The 19940-nt window shown below is 37.3% G+C and overlaps 1 protein-coding gene across 14 annotated transcripts in view; it reads left to right on the forward strand.

The window, feature by feature from the left end:
- The window catches only part of TASP1 (taspase 1), a 260524-nt gene that overhangs the window by 106966 nt on the left and 133618 nt on the right, over positions 1 to 19940 (forward strand). For 10 of the 14 annotated variants that reach the window (XR_002515227.2, XR_002515228.2, XR_004179009.1 and 7 more), the window contains 2 exons: positions 11721 to 11840; positions 17694 to 17772. Coding sequence is in view for 7 of the 14 variants with exons in the window: in XM_021921239.2 (XP_021776931.1) it covers positions 11721 to 11840; positions 17694 to 17772 (199 nt within the window). In the remaining 7 variants the exon portion in view is untranslated. The remainder of the gene's footprint in view (positions 1 to 11720; positions 11841 to 17693; positions 17773 to 19940) is intronic. The other 4 variants (XR_002515230.2, XR_002515229.2, XR_002515231.2 and 1 more) reach the window with 1 other exon arrangement.

The following is a 19940-nucleotide window of genomic DNA, read 5'->3' on the forward strand; positions in this document are numbered from 1 at the left end:
AATTCCTGGTGGGGGAATGTCAGTTGATAAAGTTAAACTTTCTGCAGAATTTAGCAAAGTAAAATAGGCCATAGAGGAATTATGACCATAGCTAGAGTCCCCCTGGACATTTGCTACTTTTATTTGTATTATCGTACTTCTGACCAAATGAGGGGAATATTTTGAAATATGTATGAATGGCCCATCCTCGTGGCTATTTGAACTAAACCAGGCTTTTGGTTATTTAGAGTCTCTGAAAGTATCACTGAGATTAATTTGAATGACATTCGGTTTTCTAGGATATGGCACTATCACAATTTAGGTTATATTTTATATCCTAGAATATACTTAACTCCTTTCCTACTCTCTCAATTCTTTATTTTTACTTTTTAATAAGATCTATTGAGGAACAAAAGGATAAAGAGTATAATAGATACTTTTTCTTTCTTTTTGCTTTTCAATATGCTTATCTTTAATTGGTATGTATTTATGATTTTGAATATCAGTTTCTATTTTCATGGGTATATTCATAATTATGTGGCCATTTGGTGATATGCATAGATATGCTCTACTTAAAAAATTTCATGTTAAATAAAGTAACTTATTACTGTATTAAGTCAATGTTAAATATTGTTCTTCAGTCTGGAAAGGGTTGAATTTAAATCCAAGTTAAGTGGTCCGTCCCAATTGTTATGGTGTTTCATTGGCAGGAATAGAATCCAGATTGTCCATGCTACCTTCCAGTCCTTTATCTGTTATTCCCCACTTCTTTAAGACTCAGTTTAAAGGCTGGCAGAGCTCTCGTATTTAAAAGGGAAAGTGTAATTTTATCTAGAGAAGATAAATATGTGCCCTAAAATGAAAGAAAGACCAGAGGTCCAGACCATAGCCAGGTGTTTTTGGAAAGAGCCAAATTGGACAACTAAATTGGAAAAGGTTGCCTGCATTTATAAAGGAGATTTTCTTCCTATTTATTAATAATTAGCAAGGTCTTAGCTTGTCTAGCTTTGTATTTTTAAATCTGCCCAGTAATTAATTCATATCCTATTAGTCAGTATGTTAGTAGCATGTTGTGTTGTTTCTGTCTTTGAAATATTAATGCTATGATACACATGCCTCTATGAAGTAAAACTACCAAATAATCTTGGTTCTCTTCTTCTCTCTTGAATATATTTCCCAGACAGTGGTGACTGATTACAGTGAAGGATGAGCAGCTCTCCAGTGGGAGAAACAAAGTTAGAGCTAAAGTGTAGTATGGGCATTGCTTATTCTCACTTTTAGGAAATCAAGAAAGTTTGGAGTAAAATAGAACTGAATTAGTAGAAAATGAGAAAAGTGTGATCCAGTACCAAATGACCTCATAGGATGGGAGGGCAGTAAAGAATTGTTACAAAAAGGAAACACTGAATATAGGAATATGGGACCAATATCAAGAAATATAATTTTTTTATAGATAAAGTGAGAGGCTTAATGTTTGATGGTTTTAGTCTTAGAAGTTTGTTTTGAACAGTAGACTAAAGGGCACACAAAACTTCCAGAACTAAGGACTCCTCCCATATTACGAGAAATGGGTGTGGATTTCGGTTTGGTTATTATGGGGACTAGCCAAATATTTCACGACAGTTGTTTAAGGATGTGCTTTTGGGAACAAACTCATTTAAGAGTGATGTGCAAAAACGTTACATTTAGGGAAGATCTAAATATGAAATAATCAGAAATGTGAGGTAATAGAAAACTGCCTTAGTTAAGCTGAGTTTGGATCACATGTCCAATTGAGCAAGATGCAGTTTCAGAGGGAACAAAGTTTGAGTTATTGATGAAATTCAATTAAAGAATATTAATTTTATGATACTTTGTTTCTTATAGATGCATGAGGGGCAAGAAAAGCCAACAAAGATCCTGCGTAGGTCTTCTTGTATTGGGGAGAAATATGTGTATTAGAGGTTGAAAGGTGCAAGGGCCTCCTGTTTGGTCAGGAAGTGATTCAAGAAATCTTTGTTTTTGAGACGAAGTCTCGCTGGGTCACCCAGGATGGAGTGCAGTGGCGTAATCTTGGCTCACTGTAGCCTCCGCCTCTGAGGTTGAGGCTATTCTCTTGCTTCAGCCTCCTGGGTAGCTGGGACTATAGGTGTATGCCATTGTGCCTGGCTAATTTTTTTATATTTTTAGTAGAGATGGGGTTTCTCCATGTTGACCAGGCTGATCTTGAACTCCTGACCTCAAGTGATCTGCCTGCCTTGGTCTCCCAAAGTGTAGGGATTACAGGTGTGAGCCACCGCGGCTGACCAAGAAATCTTTTTCTGGAATTATTTGAGCCTGTATCACTTGAAGATGTGTAGTACTTGAATGTGTGGTGTGGGTGGGGTGGGGATGAGGGTAGGGGTGGAAAGTGACATTTGCACTGTATGAAGTGCAAGTGAGGCAGAGATGCCAGTGTCTGTTATTACTTGAGAGAGACGAGGCTAGTGTTGGAGGACAAGGCAGGAGGGATGGGCTTTTGCTGAGATTTAGGTGATACACAGAGAAAGTGATTGCCAATCAGATTGAATTCATTCAAGTATTTTTTCACAGAACCAACTTTGCCTTTTTTTGGTCTCTTTATTTAAAATTTATAACTATCTCTTTCATTGATTTTTCATTTTTTCTTTGTTTTTTTCCCCCCCTCTTTGTGTTTATCTTGTTCTCTTTCTAATTTCTTTTGTTGGATAGTTAGCTTATTAATTTTATCTTCTTTTCTGATGTTAAAATTTTGGACATAAGTTTCCCTCTCTGTACTACTTTTACTGTATCCCACAAGTTTTGAAATGCTACATTTTTGTTATTCATTATTAAGTATTTTTGTTCCCATGTTGATTTATTTGATCCATAAATTATTTAGAAGAGTTTTTTAATCTTTTAATTTCCAAATTTTATCTACTGTTGTCTCCTAAGTTAATTGTATTATAGTCAGAGAGTATATTCTGTTTGATATCGGTTTTTGAAATTTATTAATGATTTAGTTTATGATTTAATGTGCGATCAGTTTGTGCCTAAAAAGAAACTTTCTTTTCTAATATTGGGTACAGAGATCTGTCAGTGCTATCAAATCAAGCTTTTCAATATGCTATTCACATCCATTTCTGACTGATTTTTCCTGCTTGACCTCTTCATAATTGAGAGAAACGTGTTAAAATATCTCATTGTGGAGTATGATTTGTTGATATCTCTGTTTTCACTTTACATAAATTTGAGGCTTTTAAAAAATACATACAAATTTAGAATTATTATATTTCCTGGGTGACTCCAAGCTTTCAGCATTTATCATGTAAAGCCCTGTATCTCTATTAATGCTTTCCGTCTTAACACTTACTTTGTGTGATGTTAACATAGTTTCATTGTTTGGATTGATATCTGCTTGGCATATCAGTTTTTTCTTCCCCATCCTTTTACTTTTGACTTTTCCATATACTTATGCTTTAGGTTTATCTGTCATAAATAACATCTAGCCAGATTTTAAAATCCAATCTGACATTCAATAAGACGTTATTATTATTATTATTTTTTTTTGAGACGGAGTCTTGCTCTGTTGCCCAGGCTGGAGTGCAGTGGCGCGATCTCGGCTCACTGCAAGCTCCACCTCCCGGGCTCACGCCATTCTCCCGCCTCAGCCTCCGAGTAGCTGGGACTACAGGCGCCCGCCACCACGCCCGGCTAGTTTTTTGTATTTTTAGTAGAGACGGGGTTTCACCATGTTAGCCAGGATGGTCTCGATCTCCTGACCTCGTGATCCTCCCGCCTCGGCCTCCCAAAGTGCTGGGATTACAGGCTTGAGCCACCGCGCCCAGCCAAGACGTTATTATTTTTAAAGAATTTTTTTTTTTTTTTTTTGGAGACTGAGTCTCGCTCTGTTGCCTAGGCTGGAGGGCAGTGGCACGATCTCGGCTCACTGTAACTTTTGTTTCCCAGGTTCAAGCAATTCTCCTGCCTCAGGCTCCCGAGTAACTGGGACTATAGGCACACGCCACCATGCCCGGCTAATGTTTTGTATTTTTCCTTGAGACGGGGTTTCACTATGTGTTTTAATTTATATGCAGGTTTGCCATTGTATTTCCTTACCCATGTCTTGTTGCATGTCTGCTTGTCCTCTTTCATTTATTTCCCTTCTTCTTGAAATATATCATTTATTTATTTATTCATCGATTCAACAGGTGTTTACTGAATGCCTAAGAGGTGTCAAGTGCTTTTCTGGGTGCTTGGCATATGTTAGTGAATAAAATATGCAAAGGTTCCTGCCTTCATCAAGTCTATCATCTTGTCAGAAAGATAGGCAATTTAAATGATATGAGCATTATATCGTTTTAGAAGGTGATGAGATGTTATGGAAAAAATATAGAGAAAGGACAGTAGGTGTGCTTGCGTGTGGATGGTAGGGAGGATGCAGAAGGAGGACAGGTTGTAGTGTTAAGGAGAATGCCCCTTACAAACTTTATTAAATGCAGTCCTCCTGGCAGTGAACTCATTGGATTTATTTATATATTTATAAATGTCTTTAATTTTGTTCCTAAAAGGCAGTGTTGTTGAATACTATTTCTAAGTTTATAGTTACTTTTCTTTGAGGATATTATACCAACCATTATAGCCTTCTGGCCTACTGAGCTTCCAGGAATTTGGCTGTCGTTCTGTTGTAGGTGACATCTCTTTTCTGTCTGGCTTTTTCCCTTTTTCTGTGGCTTCCTGGAGATCAGGATTCTTGTTTTCTATCAGTTCTGGAAAATTTGAGCCATTTCATCTTTAAATATTTTCTCTCTTTTATTCTGTGTATTCTCTCTAGTTAGCCACAGATTAGACTTTGAGCCATGTCTCCTAATATCTCATTCATACTTTTCAGGTTTTCCCCCTTTTTCTTACAGTTACAACCAAATGTGTATTAAATATGCCTTATACCAATAGAAAAAAGTTGAAAAGTTTGTTCACGATCTGATGTTTTGAATATTTGGTTTTGTTTTTTAAGATAATACATTGCTATTGATTTTTTTTTTTTGGCCTTTTTTACAGGCAAAATTTACATACAGTAAAATGCATGCATCTTGAGTGTGTAATTCGATGAATTTTGACATGTGTATATAACCATATAATCAATACTCCTGTCAAAATATAGAATATTTCCACGACTCCAGAAAGTTTTCTTGTGCCCCTTCGTAGTTAATGCCCTCCCCAATGAAGATAACAATTTTCTGATTCTTTTTCACCATAGTTTTACTTGTTCATTAAAATGGAGTCTATGTATTCTTTTGTGTCCAGCTTCTTTTGCTCAGCATATAAGATTATTCGTATTGTTCCATATAGCATGGGCTCCTTTTTATTGCTTAGCAATCCTCCCATGTTGACAATATCATAGTTTGTTTCCCCATTCCCCTGTTGATAGACATTTGGATTGTTCCCAGGTTTTGGCTATTGCAAATAAAGGTGCCATGAACACCCTTGACAAGTCTTTTTGTGGTATACATTTTGACTTCTTTTTGGTAAATACTTAAGTATTTCATTGTTAGGTCATAGATTGGTTTATGTTTAATGTAGAACTTATAAATTTTGATTTAGAATTATAAAATTGTGATTAATATTCATTTCAGACAAATAAGCAAAATTGAACATATTTATCATTAAATATTTAAACTAATATTTGAAGTCCTTGAGATGTGTTCTGTAAGTATTTTGATAGGATGAATGCAGTTTAATGACCTAGTTAATGTCGTCTTAAGGAACTTGCTGTAATTTTTATTTCAACTTCAGCATATCCTAGGTTCTCAATCTTTAACCAGTGGTTCACTATGGGTATAAGTTAAATGATGTTAATTAAACTGCATATGAGTGAGAATAGAAATGATTTAAAGCTGCATAACACTACTTTTGTGATGATATTTACTGTCTAGCTATGTAATAATTTAAGCCATGAGTATGTTCGTGTGATGTCTACTACCACTTACACACACTCATTCAACATGGACTCTGAGACCCTTCAAACTGTTCCATTTTAAAGAGAAAAACTTACATTTCTTTACATTATTTAAAAGATTATCTTAAAAACCAAGATGAAAACCATTGCCTTTTCCACCTTTAATGTTGCAAACCCCAGAACATTGTATAGGAATTCTACCAGTTAGAAAACATTGTCCTTTGCTATCTTTGAGGGTTCAGAATTTTTAAGTAATCTTTTTTATAGTATGAATTTAATTCCTCTAACCCAGATATGTTATAGCCCCCTAAAAGCATGGTTCAAACACTTTATTTTTATTTTAACCTGAAGATGCTTCTGTTAATTTTTGTTGAGTGATTTAGGAAATAAATAGTATAAAGATTTTATTGTTTACTTTTTACTTGTTTAGAGACAGTGTCTTACTCTGTTGCTCTGGCTGGAGTGCAGTGATGTGATGATTGCTCACTGTAGCCTTGCACTCCTGGGCACAGGGGATCTTCCAGCCTCAACCTCCTGAGTAGCTCAGACTACAGGTTTGTGCCGCCATGCCTGGCTGATTTTTTTATTTTTTGTAGAGACAGGGTCTGCTATGTTGACCACTCTGTTTAAATTTTTATATAGTATACAGTTTTTTCCTCTTGCTCCGTAAATGTATTTGGTACCAATTTGTGTAGTGTTGCAAAGCCATTTAATTCATACCCATTAAACAAAGAAAATAAAATATTACTTTAGAATAGACATCTTGACTATAGTTTATAAGAAACATCATTAATAGTATTGGGCATCAGAAGATGATTTTCTGAAGAGGGAAGATAATATCATTGAGTGCTCCTATGTTGAGATTTTTTCTGGTTTCATGCAGTCCACATAGGTGAGAGTAAATAATTCTAGCTAAATTATTATTATTATTTTTTGAGACAGAGTCTCACTGTGTCACCCAGGCTGGAGTGCAGTGGCGTGATCTCCGCTCACTGCAACCTCCACCTCCTGGGTTCAAGTGATTCTCTCAGTCTCTGAGTAGCTGGGACTACAGGTGCACCCCACCATGCCCAGCTAATTTTTTTTTTTTTTTTTTTGGTATTTGTGGTAGAGACAGGGTTTCACCATGTTGGCCAGGCTGGTCTCGAACTCCTGATCTCAGGAGATCCACCCACCTTGGCGTCCCAAAGTGCTGGGATTACAGGCATGAGCCACCCAGCCCGGCCTAGCTAGATTATACTTTGTTTACAGATAGTTGATAAACTGTAGCCCACAGTGGCCCTGCTGTTGGAGGGCTGATTTGTGAGAGATATAGAACTAGGTCTAGATGTTCTGTAGCAGGAGCCATCTCTCTATGTTTAGGATACTCAGAGATGTGAAAGCTTTATGATGGCATTGTTGTACTGTCATGTTAGGGTGTAAGTCATCTGCATTTCTCAAGTGGAAGCTCATGCCAGTTATAATGCTGCTCTCAAACCTAACAAAGGTATATGAGGAGGGGTTGGTATGTTTTCAATGTTTTCAAAGAATGCATTTCTGTCTTTATCATTATATTAAGATAATCCCATAATAGACCTATTTTAGAACGCACTTATACATTTAAGGTTTATTCTTATATTTTAGCTACTTGATGTTTGAGTAATTCTGGATGGAAGAAAGACCGAGTTAATAAGATAAAAGACTGGTAGCTGGGGCTGGGCATGGTGGCTTACCATGCGCCGAGGCGCTGAGGCAGGTGGATCGCCTGAGGTCAGGAGTTCAAGACCAGCCTGGCTAACATAGTGAAACACCGTCTCTACTAAAAATACAAAAAAATTAGCTGGGTGTGGTGGTGGGTGCCTGTAATCCTCGCTACTCGGGAAGCTGAGGCTGTGAGCCAACATCACGCCATTGCACTCCAGCCTGGGCAACAAGAGCAAAATTCTGTCTCAAAAAAAAAAAAAAAGAATACTGAGATGGATTTCTTGGCAGATTTCAGAGAGTGCAGATTAGAGGCTTAATTTTCTGGTGGCAAGTGCCTTAACTTTGTATTAAGGGATTTATTCCTTTTAAAGTAGTTTACATGTGTTAATTTAATTCTTATAATAACTACATAATAACCATTTCTATTTGGAGCAGAGAAAACAGGGACTGCTTATTTATTGGTTACTTCAAGAAAGTTTTATTTCAATGTTTTCTTTAACACATGTAACCTGTCTGCTAACTTTCTATACATGTTTATTTTGAAGGGAACTATAGTTTTATACAGTTGCTTTTTAGTTACAACTTTATCAAAAAAGTAATAGAAATAGCATGTTTTAGTCAAGGACAATAGGTATATGTGTATCCGTGTAGTGCATATATTTTTAAGTATTTATAGAGTGTAAGAGTGTAATAGTAGCTCTGTATAGTAACAGTCATTGTATGTTTTTTAACCTTTCTAAGATTTCATTCCTGTACAACCAAGCTCTGTGAAATTATTATGGCCAAAATACCAATGTTTGTCTTTCACCTAATTTATCTGCACTTCATAAAAATGCTTAAATATTACTTCATCATCCTTAAATTTGCTGTGCAGTATGTGAAGTCTATGAACTAGTTCTTGAATATTTATGAAGTAATTCTGATTTTTTTTTTTTAGGTGTTACAGGCTCTTAGGAATATTTAGCTTAATTTGGAACAGGATTCTCTATTATTTGTGTGATTTTTCATTTTTGAAAACCAAGTTAAGAGTAAATCCATCTATGTATAATCCAGTTACACTGACATCAGTTTTTGTATCTTTCTATAGGAGTTTGGTTAGGCATAACAGTTCTCATGCTTCACAATATCCTGATTGAAATGCTAGGAAAAGTGCTTTACAGATAATGCATAGCATTGTGTATACGTTACTTATCCCCTGTATAAAATTCTGTTTTACGGAATGCATGGGTAGTATCAGCAGTTGCAGTTTATAAAAAAGAACTAATGAAAAATACCCTTAAGAGAGTAGGTTGTAAGCATTCTCGCCAGAAATAAATGATTCTGTGAGGTAATGTATACGTTAATTAGCTTGATTTCTGCAGTCAGTGCCTGTGTCAAAACATCGTGCTGTATACCGTAAATATAGATAATCTTTATTCATTAAAATAACTAAAATGTAAAAAAGAGACATAACTGTCCCTGAAAGGTTAGACAGTGAAATAGGATGAAAGTCCCAATTTGATTATTTACCGGAAGCAATTATCCTTATTTGGTAGGCCTGATGGAGACAGTCACTTTATGCCTTACTTGGGCGAGGGAAAAAAGTGTGTAAAAATTTCCAGAATTTTAAAACAAAGAATAAGGGCAAAAAGTACTGGCATATGTCTCTCAATAAAAACTCAGTATTTCCAAAAAATAATCTTAAAAGAATACCCTTTCTTTACTTTTCTGTTATTGTTGAGGAAAGTTATTTTACAGTTTGTTTATTTGTATGAGATTTGTTTGCTTTTTAAAGGTGTAAGATCAGTATTTTAAAATACACATACCAAATCCATGTAGTATAATAGTGGTGATAAGCTGTCAGTTGACAGTTGAGCAAGATAGAACTTAAATCTTTTATACTGGCATAGTGTTAGCCTTAGGTAGTTTACCTTTCTCCTTAAGCAGATTTGTGCCTGTAAATAGTTTGCTTCAGAATGAATGGGGCAGGTATTTGGTGGATAATGATCCCCTGGGGTGGGATGCTGTTAGACCGTTAGCATAATGTGGAATATTGTTAGGTGTGCGGTCTTGGATAGTTCCCAGATTGCTCCATCAGAATCTGCATTGAAACAAATTCTCCTGATGATCTGTGTGCACATTAAAATTTGAGAAGCCTTCCTAAAGAAGACATCAAATTTGGCATCTGGGAAACTAACACTTCTCTACTCGAGATTGCAAGAATATAAAGATTTAGAAATTATTTATTAGAATTATAAAACAAATATTCCTCTTTAAAGTATATTTCTCTTTAAGATTATCCATCTTTTCTGGAATAAAATGTTTTTAATGCATTTCTGTACTGCTGTTCTTAATCTTACCTAGCAGAGAAGATAGACTTTGCTTTGTCCAACCTGAACGAGCGAGTCTGGTTATTGTTAAGTCTTCCCTAAGATGGCGGCAGCATCTGGATTTGCATGAAGTCAAATCTTGTGAAACGGAGGTAGAAAACTGGCCCTGACACTGGGATGGCATTGCATGGTATTCACTATTGGGCATGTTTTGTAACACCAGGGATACAGATATCCTGCATCCTAATTAAAAAATAAGTATGTCCTGAGTGTCTATTGAATTCAGTGTGATATGGAGTGGGTCAAACCCTTCCTCAGGGAGTGTATGGCCAGGTTAGGAAGTATTCTTGAAGGGCACATGCCTTGAGCAGAACTATGGCATTCTGAGATATGATCATGTGGATCCATTGTCTAGACTTTCTCCAGCTGTGGTTAAAAGAGGGATTAGGCATATAGCATTCTTTTCAGCCAGTTCAGCATTTCCTATCAAAGTAAGTACTGTCATAGTATATCAGTATATTTAAGGGAAATTAGAATTTAGAGCAAGAAATATAAATTCTAGATGTAAGTATCTTTTCCTAACAGACTTAATGTAAAATGTTGTTGTGGCACACTCTACTCCTGAGTTTTCCAGTTTGCTTTAGGGAAAAATATCTTGTTTGAATTCTGCTTCCAGTATTAGAAACTCTTCAATGTTGCTCAGCTTCTGAGATGGCTCCAGGAACTCATTGACTTTTCTGGTGATTGCTTTAGTGTGTCATTTTGCTTCTTGTGGATCTCTTAGTACCAACCAAGTCCTGCTCAGTAGTGTGAGCAATAAACCACACAGGATGGGGAGCTGTTCATGTTGAACCCTGCGTTGGGCCTGGCTCTTACATGCATACTGGTGGTGGGGGTAAGGGTGGGATCTAGGGTTGAGGGGCAAGGTTTGAAAACCAATGTCCTAGCATAAGAACACTACCATGACTACTATTAACCTAAAAACCTACCTTAAGCCCCCTTTTTAATATGTGAGACTTCTTCTTCCCTGAATTTTTTTCTTGCCTCCCTTAAACATTATTTCTATCCAGTAGTGTAGTGTTTGTCTCTCTTGCGCAGGTGACCAGAAACTTTGGAGGTAGGAGACAGCTGCTCATAGTCACTAAATGTCACTAAGTGCCTTAAACATGTGGAACCTGGAACAAAACATCGAAACACAAAGATGCCTTCCAAGAACATACACTTTTCTGCCATACAATTGGCAAGCATCTTACTGTTATAGGAGAGAAGGGAGCTTGCCATGAAGTTTCTCACAAACAAAGAACTCCAAGAGAAAAATGATAGTGTGGTATACTTTAAGATTGTAAATGCCATTTTCTTAATTTATTGTGTGGAATGTATTTCTATTAGATGTTTGTGTATAATACTTAAAGAAATACTAACAAGGGTATTTATTGGTTCATTTATGCCACAGATCTTTTCCTCTACACATTCTCAAACATGAACTTAATTCTTGAGAATGAAGAGACACTGCTGTATACTGTAATTTATATTAAATTGTGATATGTCCTCCATTAAAAAGACAATATAGCGTTATTATTAGAGAAAAGCAACAGGACACCTTTTTTTCGGGATTTCTCTGTGGAAAATACATTTTGACTTAAATAGGATTTAAATGGCAACTTGTTAATAGATAATTTTAGCAGATTGCTCAATGTTCCACTTAGGGATTAGTTTAGATTTTGTTGTGTCATGATTGTACAGAAAAGTGCTATATAGTCATATCAGATTGTCTCACGCCATGCCTAGTGAATACTTGTGCCACTTTTGCTCTACAGGAAAATGACTCAGGCACTTTGGACACGGTGGGCGCTGTGGTTGTGGACCACGAAGGGAATGTTGCTGCTGCTGTCTCCAGTGGAGGCTTGGCCTTGAAACATCCGGGGAGAGTTGGGCAGGTAAGTAATTATGGGTTTTTTAAACTAGCCTTTCAAAGTAAAGCATGGAATTTTTAGCTCACAATTTTTTTTTTTTGAGACAGAGTCTCACTGGAGTCTGTCTGGAGACTCTTTGCCCAGGCTGAAGTACAGTGGCATGATCTCAGCTCTATGCAAGCTCCACCTCCCAGGTTCACACCATTCTCCTGCCTCAGCCCCCCGAATAGCTGGGACTACAGGCACCCGCCAACATGCCTGGCTAATTTTTTTGTATTTTTAGTAGAGACGGGGTTTCACCGTGTTAGCCAGGATGGTCTCTATCTCCTGACCTCATGATCCACCCACCTCAGCCTCCCAGAGTGCTGGGATTACAGGCGTGAGCCACTGTGCCCGGTCCAGCTCACAATTTTTTAACCAGTGGGAACATTTTTTCTTTAGAAAAAAATGAATATAATTGTTTTTTAACATCTAGTATAAATCATCAACCAAATACCTTTTTAAGATTCTTTTTAAGAAAACCTATCTCATAGTAATTGGTTTGTTTCTCATCTTTAGAATGGGTGATCCTAGTTTTGCCACTTTCAGCAGGCTGGGTACTGGCCTGGGTATTTAGTAGAAATTTCATAAATGTGTGCCAGTTTCCATTTGCTCTCTGTAAATATCACTCTCTTTAGGAACAAGCTCTACTTGACTATCCTGCTTGCTTTTTAGTTGGATAAATGATTTTAGAGTTACATTTTTTATTTCCTCTATTCCATGTATAGTGACATTTGGCCCTTTACATCCCTCCTCTGATCAAGCATTTCAGCCATTTTATGAAATAACCAGTATTTCAGGTCACCAACACATGGTATCACTTAAAAAATCTAGAAAGGAGATTGCTCTAATTTATGTAAAATTTGCTTGTCCTCAGTTCATTTGCACATCCTCTTCACTTTGCCCCTCCCGCCGTCTCCGATCTTCAGTTTTATACTGAGAATGAAATTTAACAATCCATTTGATCTAGGAAGATTTCTGAGGATAAACCAATTTTGGCACATTACTTGTGGGCTTAATAAATATTTGTTGAGTGAACAAATGAATTGGATACTCTCATGGACTAGTTGCAAGGGTTCATTTAAACTCAGTATTTAGGTGGCATCTTATACATGGAATGTGTCTTGTTATGCTTTGTGTACTTTGTCACATTTGAAGAAGAGTCAATGTCACAGTTACTTTGTTCATGACAGTTAGTTACTATTTGAAGCAGAGAGATCCAATTCATGGAGAATATCACTGCACACCCCAAAGTGATGTTGCTTGATCTGCTCTAAGCTGCTTACATTCCTAGACTAGGAAAAAGGGGAAGGGAAGAATAATGAGTTTTGTGCTACTCTGCCTAGTGTACAAGGGGCTGTATAGGGAATGATTACTCCATGTGTGTACAGTGCTTTGAACTCATTATAAAAGCCTTTGTCTGGTCATGGTATTTTTCTTACATTATAAAGTCCTGTGTATTTGTCAAGTTTGCAATAGGAAAATCAAACTTGGCATATCAGATTTAGATACCCTAGTAGAAAAGGTGAGAGAAAAGCCAGCAGAGTCACCTTTGATGCATTATAGTCCCCATGACTTTCTCACTGTTTTCTGTTTGTTTTGGTTAGCAAAATAGCAACAACAGAACTAAGGATGGTTCTGGACTATGTTAGCAGGATATTACGTCTAACAGTCTTGAAGCTATTCTGCCCCTGCACTTAGAACTGTCCTGAGCAAAAGAAATACTTCTGTAAAATTTATGTGTTGATTTGCCTCACTTGGCTAGTTTATGAATACCTAGCTTCTGAGAGTTATAAAATCAGGAAAGAGTGTGAAAAAAGAGTAAAAGGGCTTATAGGAAAATGCAGTTGCTTAATTGGATTATAATGCTTGGATAGAAGAGATGTAATAAACTTGAAACTATGTAAGTATCAGATGAGAGGTAAAGAACAGTTCTTTTTGACAAGCCCAAATGAAACAAAATACAAAAGTAAGTTATATCAAAGGCTAATTATTTTTTAAAGTGTGCTGAAACTAGATACTTTTAATGTATGTTAAATGCACAATTAACTACTTAAAAATTTTAGCATATTACCCTGCTGTAGATATATGATAGCAGTGCAGATGGTGAATGGCAATTTGAGGCCAGGCGCAGCGGCTCACTCCTGTAATCCCAGCACTTTGGGAGGCCGAGGTGGGCAGATCAGTTGAGTTCAGGAGTTCAAGACCAACCTGGCCAACATGGTGAAACCTCATAGAGAAAGAGAAGTAGAGAAGGTGAGAGAAAAGCCAGCAGAGTCACCTTCAATGCATTGTAGTCCCATGACTTTCTCACTGTTTTCTGTAATTCCAGCACTTTGGCTCATGCCATCTCTACTAAAAATACAAAAATTAGGCCAGGTGCAGTGGCTCATCCTGTAATTCCCAGCACTTTGGGAGGCCAATGCGGGTAGATCACTTGAAGTCAGGAGTTCAAGACCAGCCTGGCCAACATGATGAAACCCGTCTCTACTAAAAAATACAAAAATTAGCTGGGTATGGTGGTGCAAGCCTGTAATCCCAGCTGCTTGGGGAGCTGAGACAGGAGAATCGCTTGAACCTGGGAGGCGGAGGTTGCAGGGAGCTGAGATCTCACTATTGCACTCCAGTGTGGGTGAGACTGAGACTCCGTGTCAAAACAAAACAAAAATTATCTGAGCATGATGGCTGACACCTGTAATCCCAGCTACTTGGGGAGGCTGAGGCAGGAGAATTGCTTGAACCTGGGAGGCTGAGGTTGCAGTGAGCCAAACATGCCACTGCACTCCACCCTGGGAGACAGAGCAAGACTCTGTCTCAAAAAAAAGATAAGAAATGGGAATTTGAATTAGAACTTAAATAGCTTCTTTAGCTTACTGTAATTATTTGAATTTACAGTTTGGACATGAGAAAGGAATTATTATATTTCACTTGTCCCCCTAAACTTCACCCCACCCCCAGACAAATAGGCAGTTGAGTTTACTGGTTAAGTGTGGACTTTCGATCCAGGTAAACCTCTATTCTAATCCCACCTCCCCACTTACCACGCCCCTTGCTTTGAACAAGTTACTTAACATCTTTCAGCTCCACTTTCTACTTCTGTAAAATGGGGATAACCAGCTACCTTACAAACTTGTAGAAGATTCAATGTCAAAATGCATTTAAATTACGTATTATAGCCCTTAGTAATAATAGCTAGGGCTAGTGTTAATTAAGCACTTGCTGTGTTCAGCAAGTATGTTAATTCACATGATCCTGTGACAATATGAGGTAGATATTTTCATTATTCTTATTGTATAGAAGAGGAAACTATGGCCCAGAGAAGATTAATAATAATATCATTTATATGACCTTATTTTACTGCATAATAACTTTAAGAAAATTTTAATACAGTTTTACTACCAAAAAGAAATAAGATTTTAAAAATTTGTTTTTAAAGGCTTGCTTAAGCTTGCCGTATTTTATCCAAACAAGTGGATAATTCTTTTATCAACAACCTCTAATTCTTTTATCTTACCTATCACTGTCTTAGCCCAGTGAATTTCAGAAGGTTAAGAAGGAAGACAGTTTTAGGTCTTGAGACTAAGGAAGAGCATCATAAAGGGAATTTTCTTAAAGGGAAGGAACAAAGGGTAAGTGTAAATGTTCTTTTCTAGAAAGATGACCTTCCCTGGCTTTCTAAGAGGTGTCCTTGGGACCTTATTTACTATTTTTTGAGTGCAGGCTCCTGGTCATGTTAATTGTGGGAAATGTAAAAGATGATGATGATGGGCAGTTCAGAGTTTTCAATGAAGGAAGAATGGGTCCTTCCATTGATTTCTTGTGTTCTCTGAGACTTCGGCTGATCCAGCCCTTGCTTTAGGGAGTACCAGGTGAATAGTTATCCCACAGGTCTGCTAGTTTATTTATAAATTCATATTCTAAATCACTTCTGAAGGGCTTTCAGTTGCCACACTGACCCTGAGCCAGCATGTATTTTAGAAGCATGGTGTTTTCAGAGGCAGTAAACAGATTTCCCACTGTCTACCATATTGAGAGTATCCTGCTCAGTTCTTGGTTCTACTTTTAAGAGGGGTATTTCAGTAACATCTGGAGACAGCAACTGTGGGTCACATGAACATGGGAGACTTCATCTCTGGTTTTCCTGGACACTGACTTATTTCTCTAGGAGGGTAATTATGAGAGAGTGGTGGGTTTGTGCATCGCAAAGTCTTGGGAACAGCTCACAAATTTGGGTTTCTTTGGGTTAGAAAAGAGAACTAGAATAGCTGTTTTTAAAAAATTAGAGGACTTTCTGGGGAGGTTACAATACCTCCAGAGATCAGAGCCAGGACTAGTGGTTGGAAGTTGTGATACAGCAGATATTTGTTACCAGTGGAAAGTGTCCGAAAATGGAATGTGTTCCCACATGGGGTAGTGAGGTTCTCAGTGTCAGAAGTGCCTCGGATGTTTCATGGAGATTCCTGCTCTGGGTAGAATATTGGAGCTAATGATTTCTAAGATCCTTGTAAAAAATAACAGAATATCATAGAAAGCTGAAGTCTGCTCACCATCCCCAGTCTTAGCCTATTCCCCAGTCCTCAGAATGAACTCCTAGGAAATATCAGTACTGCTTTATGGGAGTATCTTTTCCCTCCATCAATGGCAGGGAATACTGAATGTATTTTAGTTTGCTTTTTTTTCAATTCAACAATATGTTTGGGAGATCTTTCTGTATTTTGTTCTTAAAGATTTTTTTAAAAGCTTAATTCTTTTATTTTTAACCTTTGCAATGAATTCCACATACTGCCATGCCAGGGTTTATTTAGCCATTTCCTTACTGATTGACATTTAGGTTGTTTCAGGTTTCTTATTCTTATCAACCATGTAGTAATGAACTGTTGAGCGTGCCTCCTTGTATTTTTCTATGATAGCTAGCTAGCTAGGTTTTTTTTTTTTTTTTTTTTTTAAATTTTAATTTCTACTTCTTACTATGGAGTGGAAAAGTTGTTAGTTGTGATTTCCCTCCCAAAGTCAGAAAAGTCATTGTGGATATCGAAGAGAAGTAGCATTATTAAAACAAAATAGGAATGATCGTCCTAATCTTTTATAAAACCATAGTAGCTTATTGTGTTCCTGATGGTTTCAGATGTATAAATCTGCTCTACCACCTAACAAAGTGATGAGCTTGAACAAAAGAAAGGAGGCTTTTTTGCCTCCTTTCTTTTCATCTGGCTGACTCTAGCACAATGGTGAGTGTATATTGGACCCTTTGATACAGGACTGTTTGTACTTCCTATTGTGCCAGTTCGACACAGACATGGAAAAGACCCTCTTGAAGCAGGATTTCCTAGAGCATGGCAGGAGGACCAGCTGCATCCCAGTACCCCATGACCCTGGTTAACAGTACTGATTCCCAGGTCTTCCCAGACACTAAATCAGAATTCCCAGGAATCAGGGTTCTTATCAGTAAGCTCCCCCAGTAATCTGACACACACCTAGTTTGAAAACTACTATTTTAAGCCAACCACATTGGTTTTAAGGGGCCAGAAGAACAACTAGCTGACAAATTACAAAAGGGAGAAGTTTTTCAGGGAAGGAAAAAATTACTGCTGATGACACTAAGAAACTTTCTTTGGCTATTTTCTGAAAGTTTTTAGATGAATGGAATATCTGAAAACGTAGTTTTGATAATATTAAAAGCATCGTGTGGGTGGGTCATATACAACATCTGGTATTATCACCTAGTTGTTTTATATCATTATTAAACCAGGCTTTATTAGATGGGTATGATTTCTGTTGAAAACTAATAATTACATATGATATTTCTGAAATATTATATCTATTTTCTTTTTTCCCCAGGCTGCTCTTTATGGATGTGGCTGCTGGGCTGAAAATACTGGAGCTCATAACCCCTACTCCACAGCTGTGAGTACCTCAGGTATTTGCTGCTTTCATAACCATTTCTCATAACTTCAACCTTGTCAACCATTTAATGATTAAAAGCAATATTTATAGGTAAACATAGAGCATGTGCTATGACAGTGTATGGATGTGGGAAAGATCTTCAGTATTTGGGAGGTTTTAAGGGTTGTTTAGTATCACAGTGTAAATACTATACTTTGCTAACATTTTCTTTTCTTTTCTTTTTTTTTTTTTTTGAGTCAGAGTCTCACTCTGTCCCCAGGCTGGAGCAGTGGTATGATCTTGGCTCACTACAACTTCTGCCTCCTGGGTTAAAGTGATTCTCAGCCTTCCAAGTAGTTGGGATCATAGGTGTGCACCACCACACCCAGCTAATTTTTTGTATTTTTAGTAGAGATAGGGTTTTGCCATGTTGGCCAGGGTGGTCTTGAACTCTTGACCTCTAGTGATCCGCCCTCCTTGGCCTCCCAAAGTGGTTGGATTACAGGCGTAAGCCACTGCGCCCGGCCCACTAATATTTTCAGTACAACTCTGGAGTTAACTATGGTTAATTATATTTTTATAGATATTTTTTCTAATAATCCATGATGCTGCCAAGTTTAGACAACAAAAGACATAAAAGTAGCAGGTCATTTCAAAAATTAACAGATAATCTCTTGGGTAAAATGTTGATGTAAAACTTACAAGGTGCATTTCCAAATATATAGTTTATGACATTCAGTTCTTGAATGACGCTTTCATTGTAATACAGGTCCTCTTTTTATATCTGTATTGTAAAGGCATTATTTAGTACAAAGTGTGTGTGTGTGTGTGCAGGAGATGGGGAACATGACAGTTTTAATAGGCAGAATGGTTGTTGTCTATATCCATACTTTAATCATACCTGTGCAAGATGTACATAAAGCCTTTTCTCATTATGTGGTGATACCTCTGGTTGACAAAATATTGATTCATTCCTGTTTCATGTTATCCCTCAAGTTACAGTCCTATTCCTTTCTCTCTAACAGTCTCAGGCTTTATTGGGAGAGTGGACAAATACGGCTTCTTTTCCTACCTTTCTATCTCCAATTTCTTATCACAATGGTCTCTGCCCCACTACACCAACAAAGCACCCAGTCCAGTAGCCCTCTTATCCTGCTTTCTGCCTACTCTTTCTGCGATCTCTGATGCAGGTGACTTTTCTTTTTGCATGTAGCATAGATCCTGGAACCCTCTTGGTTTGTCTGCCTCTCTGACCTGTTCCATCTTGGCCTTCTTCACAGATTCTTACTCCTCTGTCCTCCCACTGCCAACAGCCCCAGGGTTGGGTCTTTGGTGAATTCTGTGCTTTCTCCTGCTGATTTCTTGTTATTTCTGCTGTTCTCATGATTTCAGCTTGTCTCTCTCGGGATTGTCTTCCATGTCTGTATCTACTTTGGACTTTTGAGGTGCAGTGAGTCCTTTCTGACTTCCTGGTGGACATGTTCCTATAGGTGCTATGTATACATATCAGACTCATCAGGTTCAACAGAACATTTCGTTCTTCATCCACACCCTGTGCCACCTTTCTCCTGTGTCCTCTATCTCTTTTATTGCTCTTATTCTCCTATCCTTCGCTCAGAGTTGAAATCTTGGCACCATTCTCATATTTGTGGTTTCTTTCTGTTTCTTCTTTCCTGACTCTGTTCTTTCAGACTCATGTTCCTATGCCTGCTTATCTTAGCAGCATCCTGACCTAGCTCCATTTCTTGCATCAGTGGAAAAACGTGGTTGTGAGCTATTGGCCTATCAGGAGAAGTCTAAAGATGAATTAAGATTGAATCGAATCCATACTACTTTAATGGTCAAAAAATTGTTTTTAGTCATTTTTGAAGAAATGAGCATAATGTAATAATATGAGTTAATTTTTAAATTTAATTTAATATTCATGGCACATGAAAACCTTGATGCATAATGTTTACAAATTAGGCTGTGAACATAATTTAGTATGGCCCTGTGTCTATGGAAAATTGTAGTATTTGAACAAACCAAAGACAAATTCATCGTTTCATTTGGATTTTCCCAAAGAAATCTCAGTTGGAATCATGTATTATGAGAGTTTTGTTTTTGGTCAATATGTTGTTCAGTGAGATAGGTTATTGTTTAGACATTACTTTCATATCTAGATGTCAGGAGAATTGGATTCTATTCTAAACTGAAATCCTA

Source organism: Papio anubis, chromosome 16 (assembly GCF_008728515.1).
Source record: "Papio anubis isolate 15944 chromosome 16, Panubis1.0, whole genome shotgun sequence".
Lineage (NCBI taxonomy): Eukaryota > Metazoa > Chordata > Mammalia > Primates > Cercopithecidae > Papio > Papio anubis.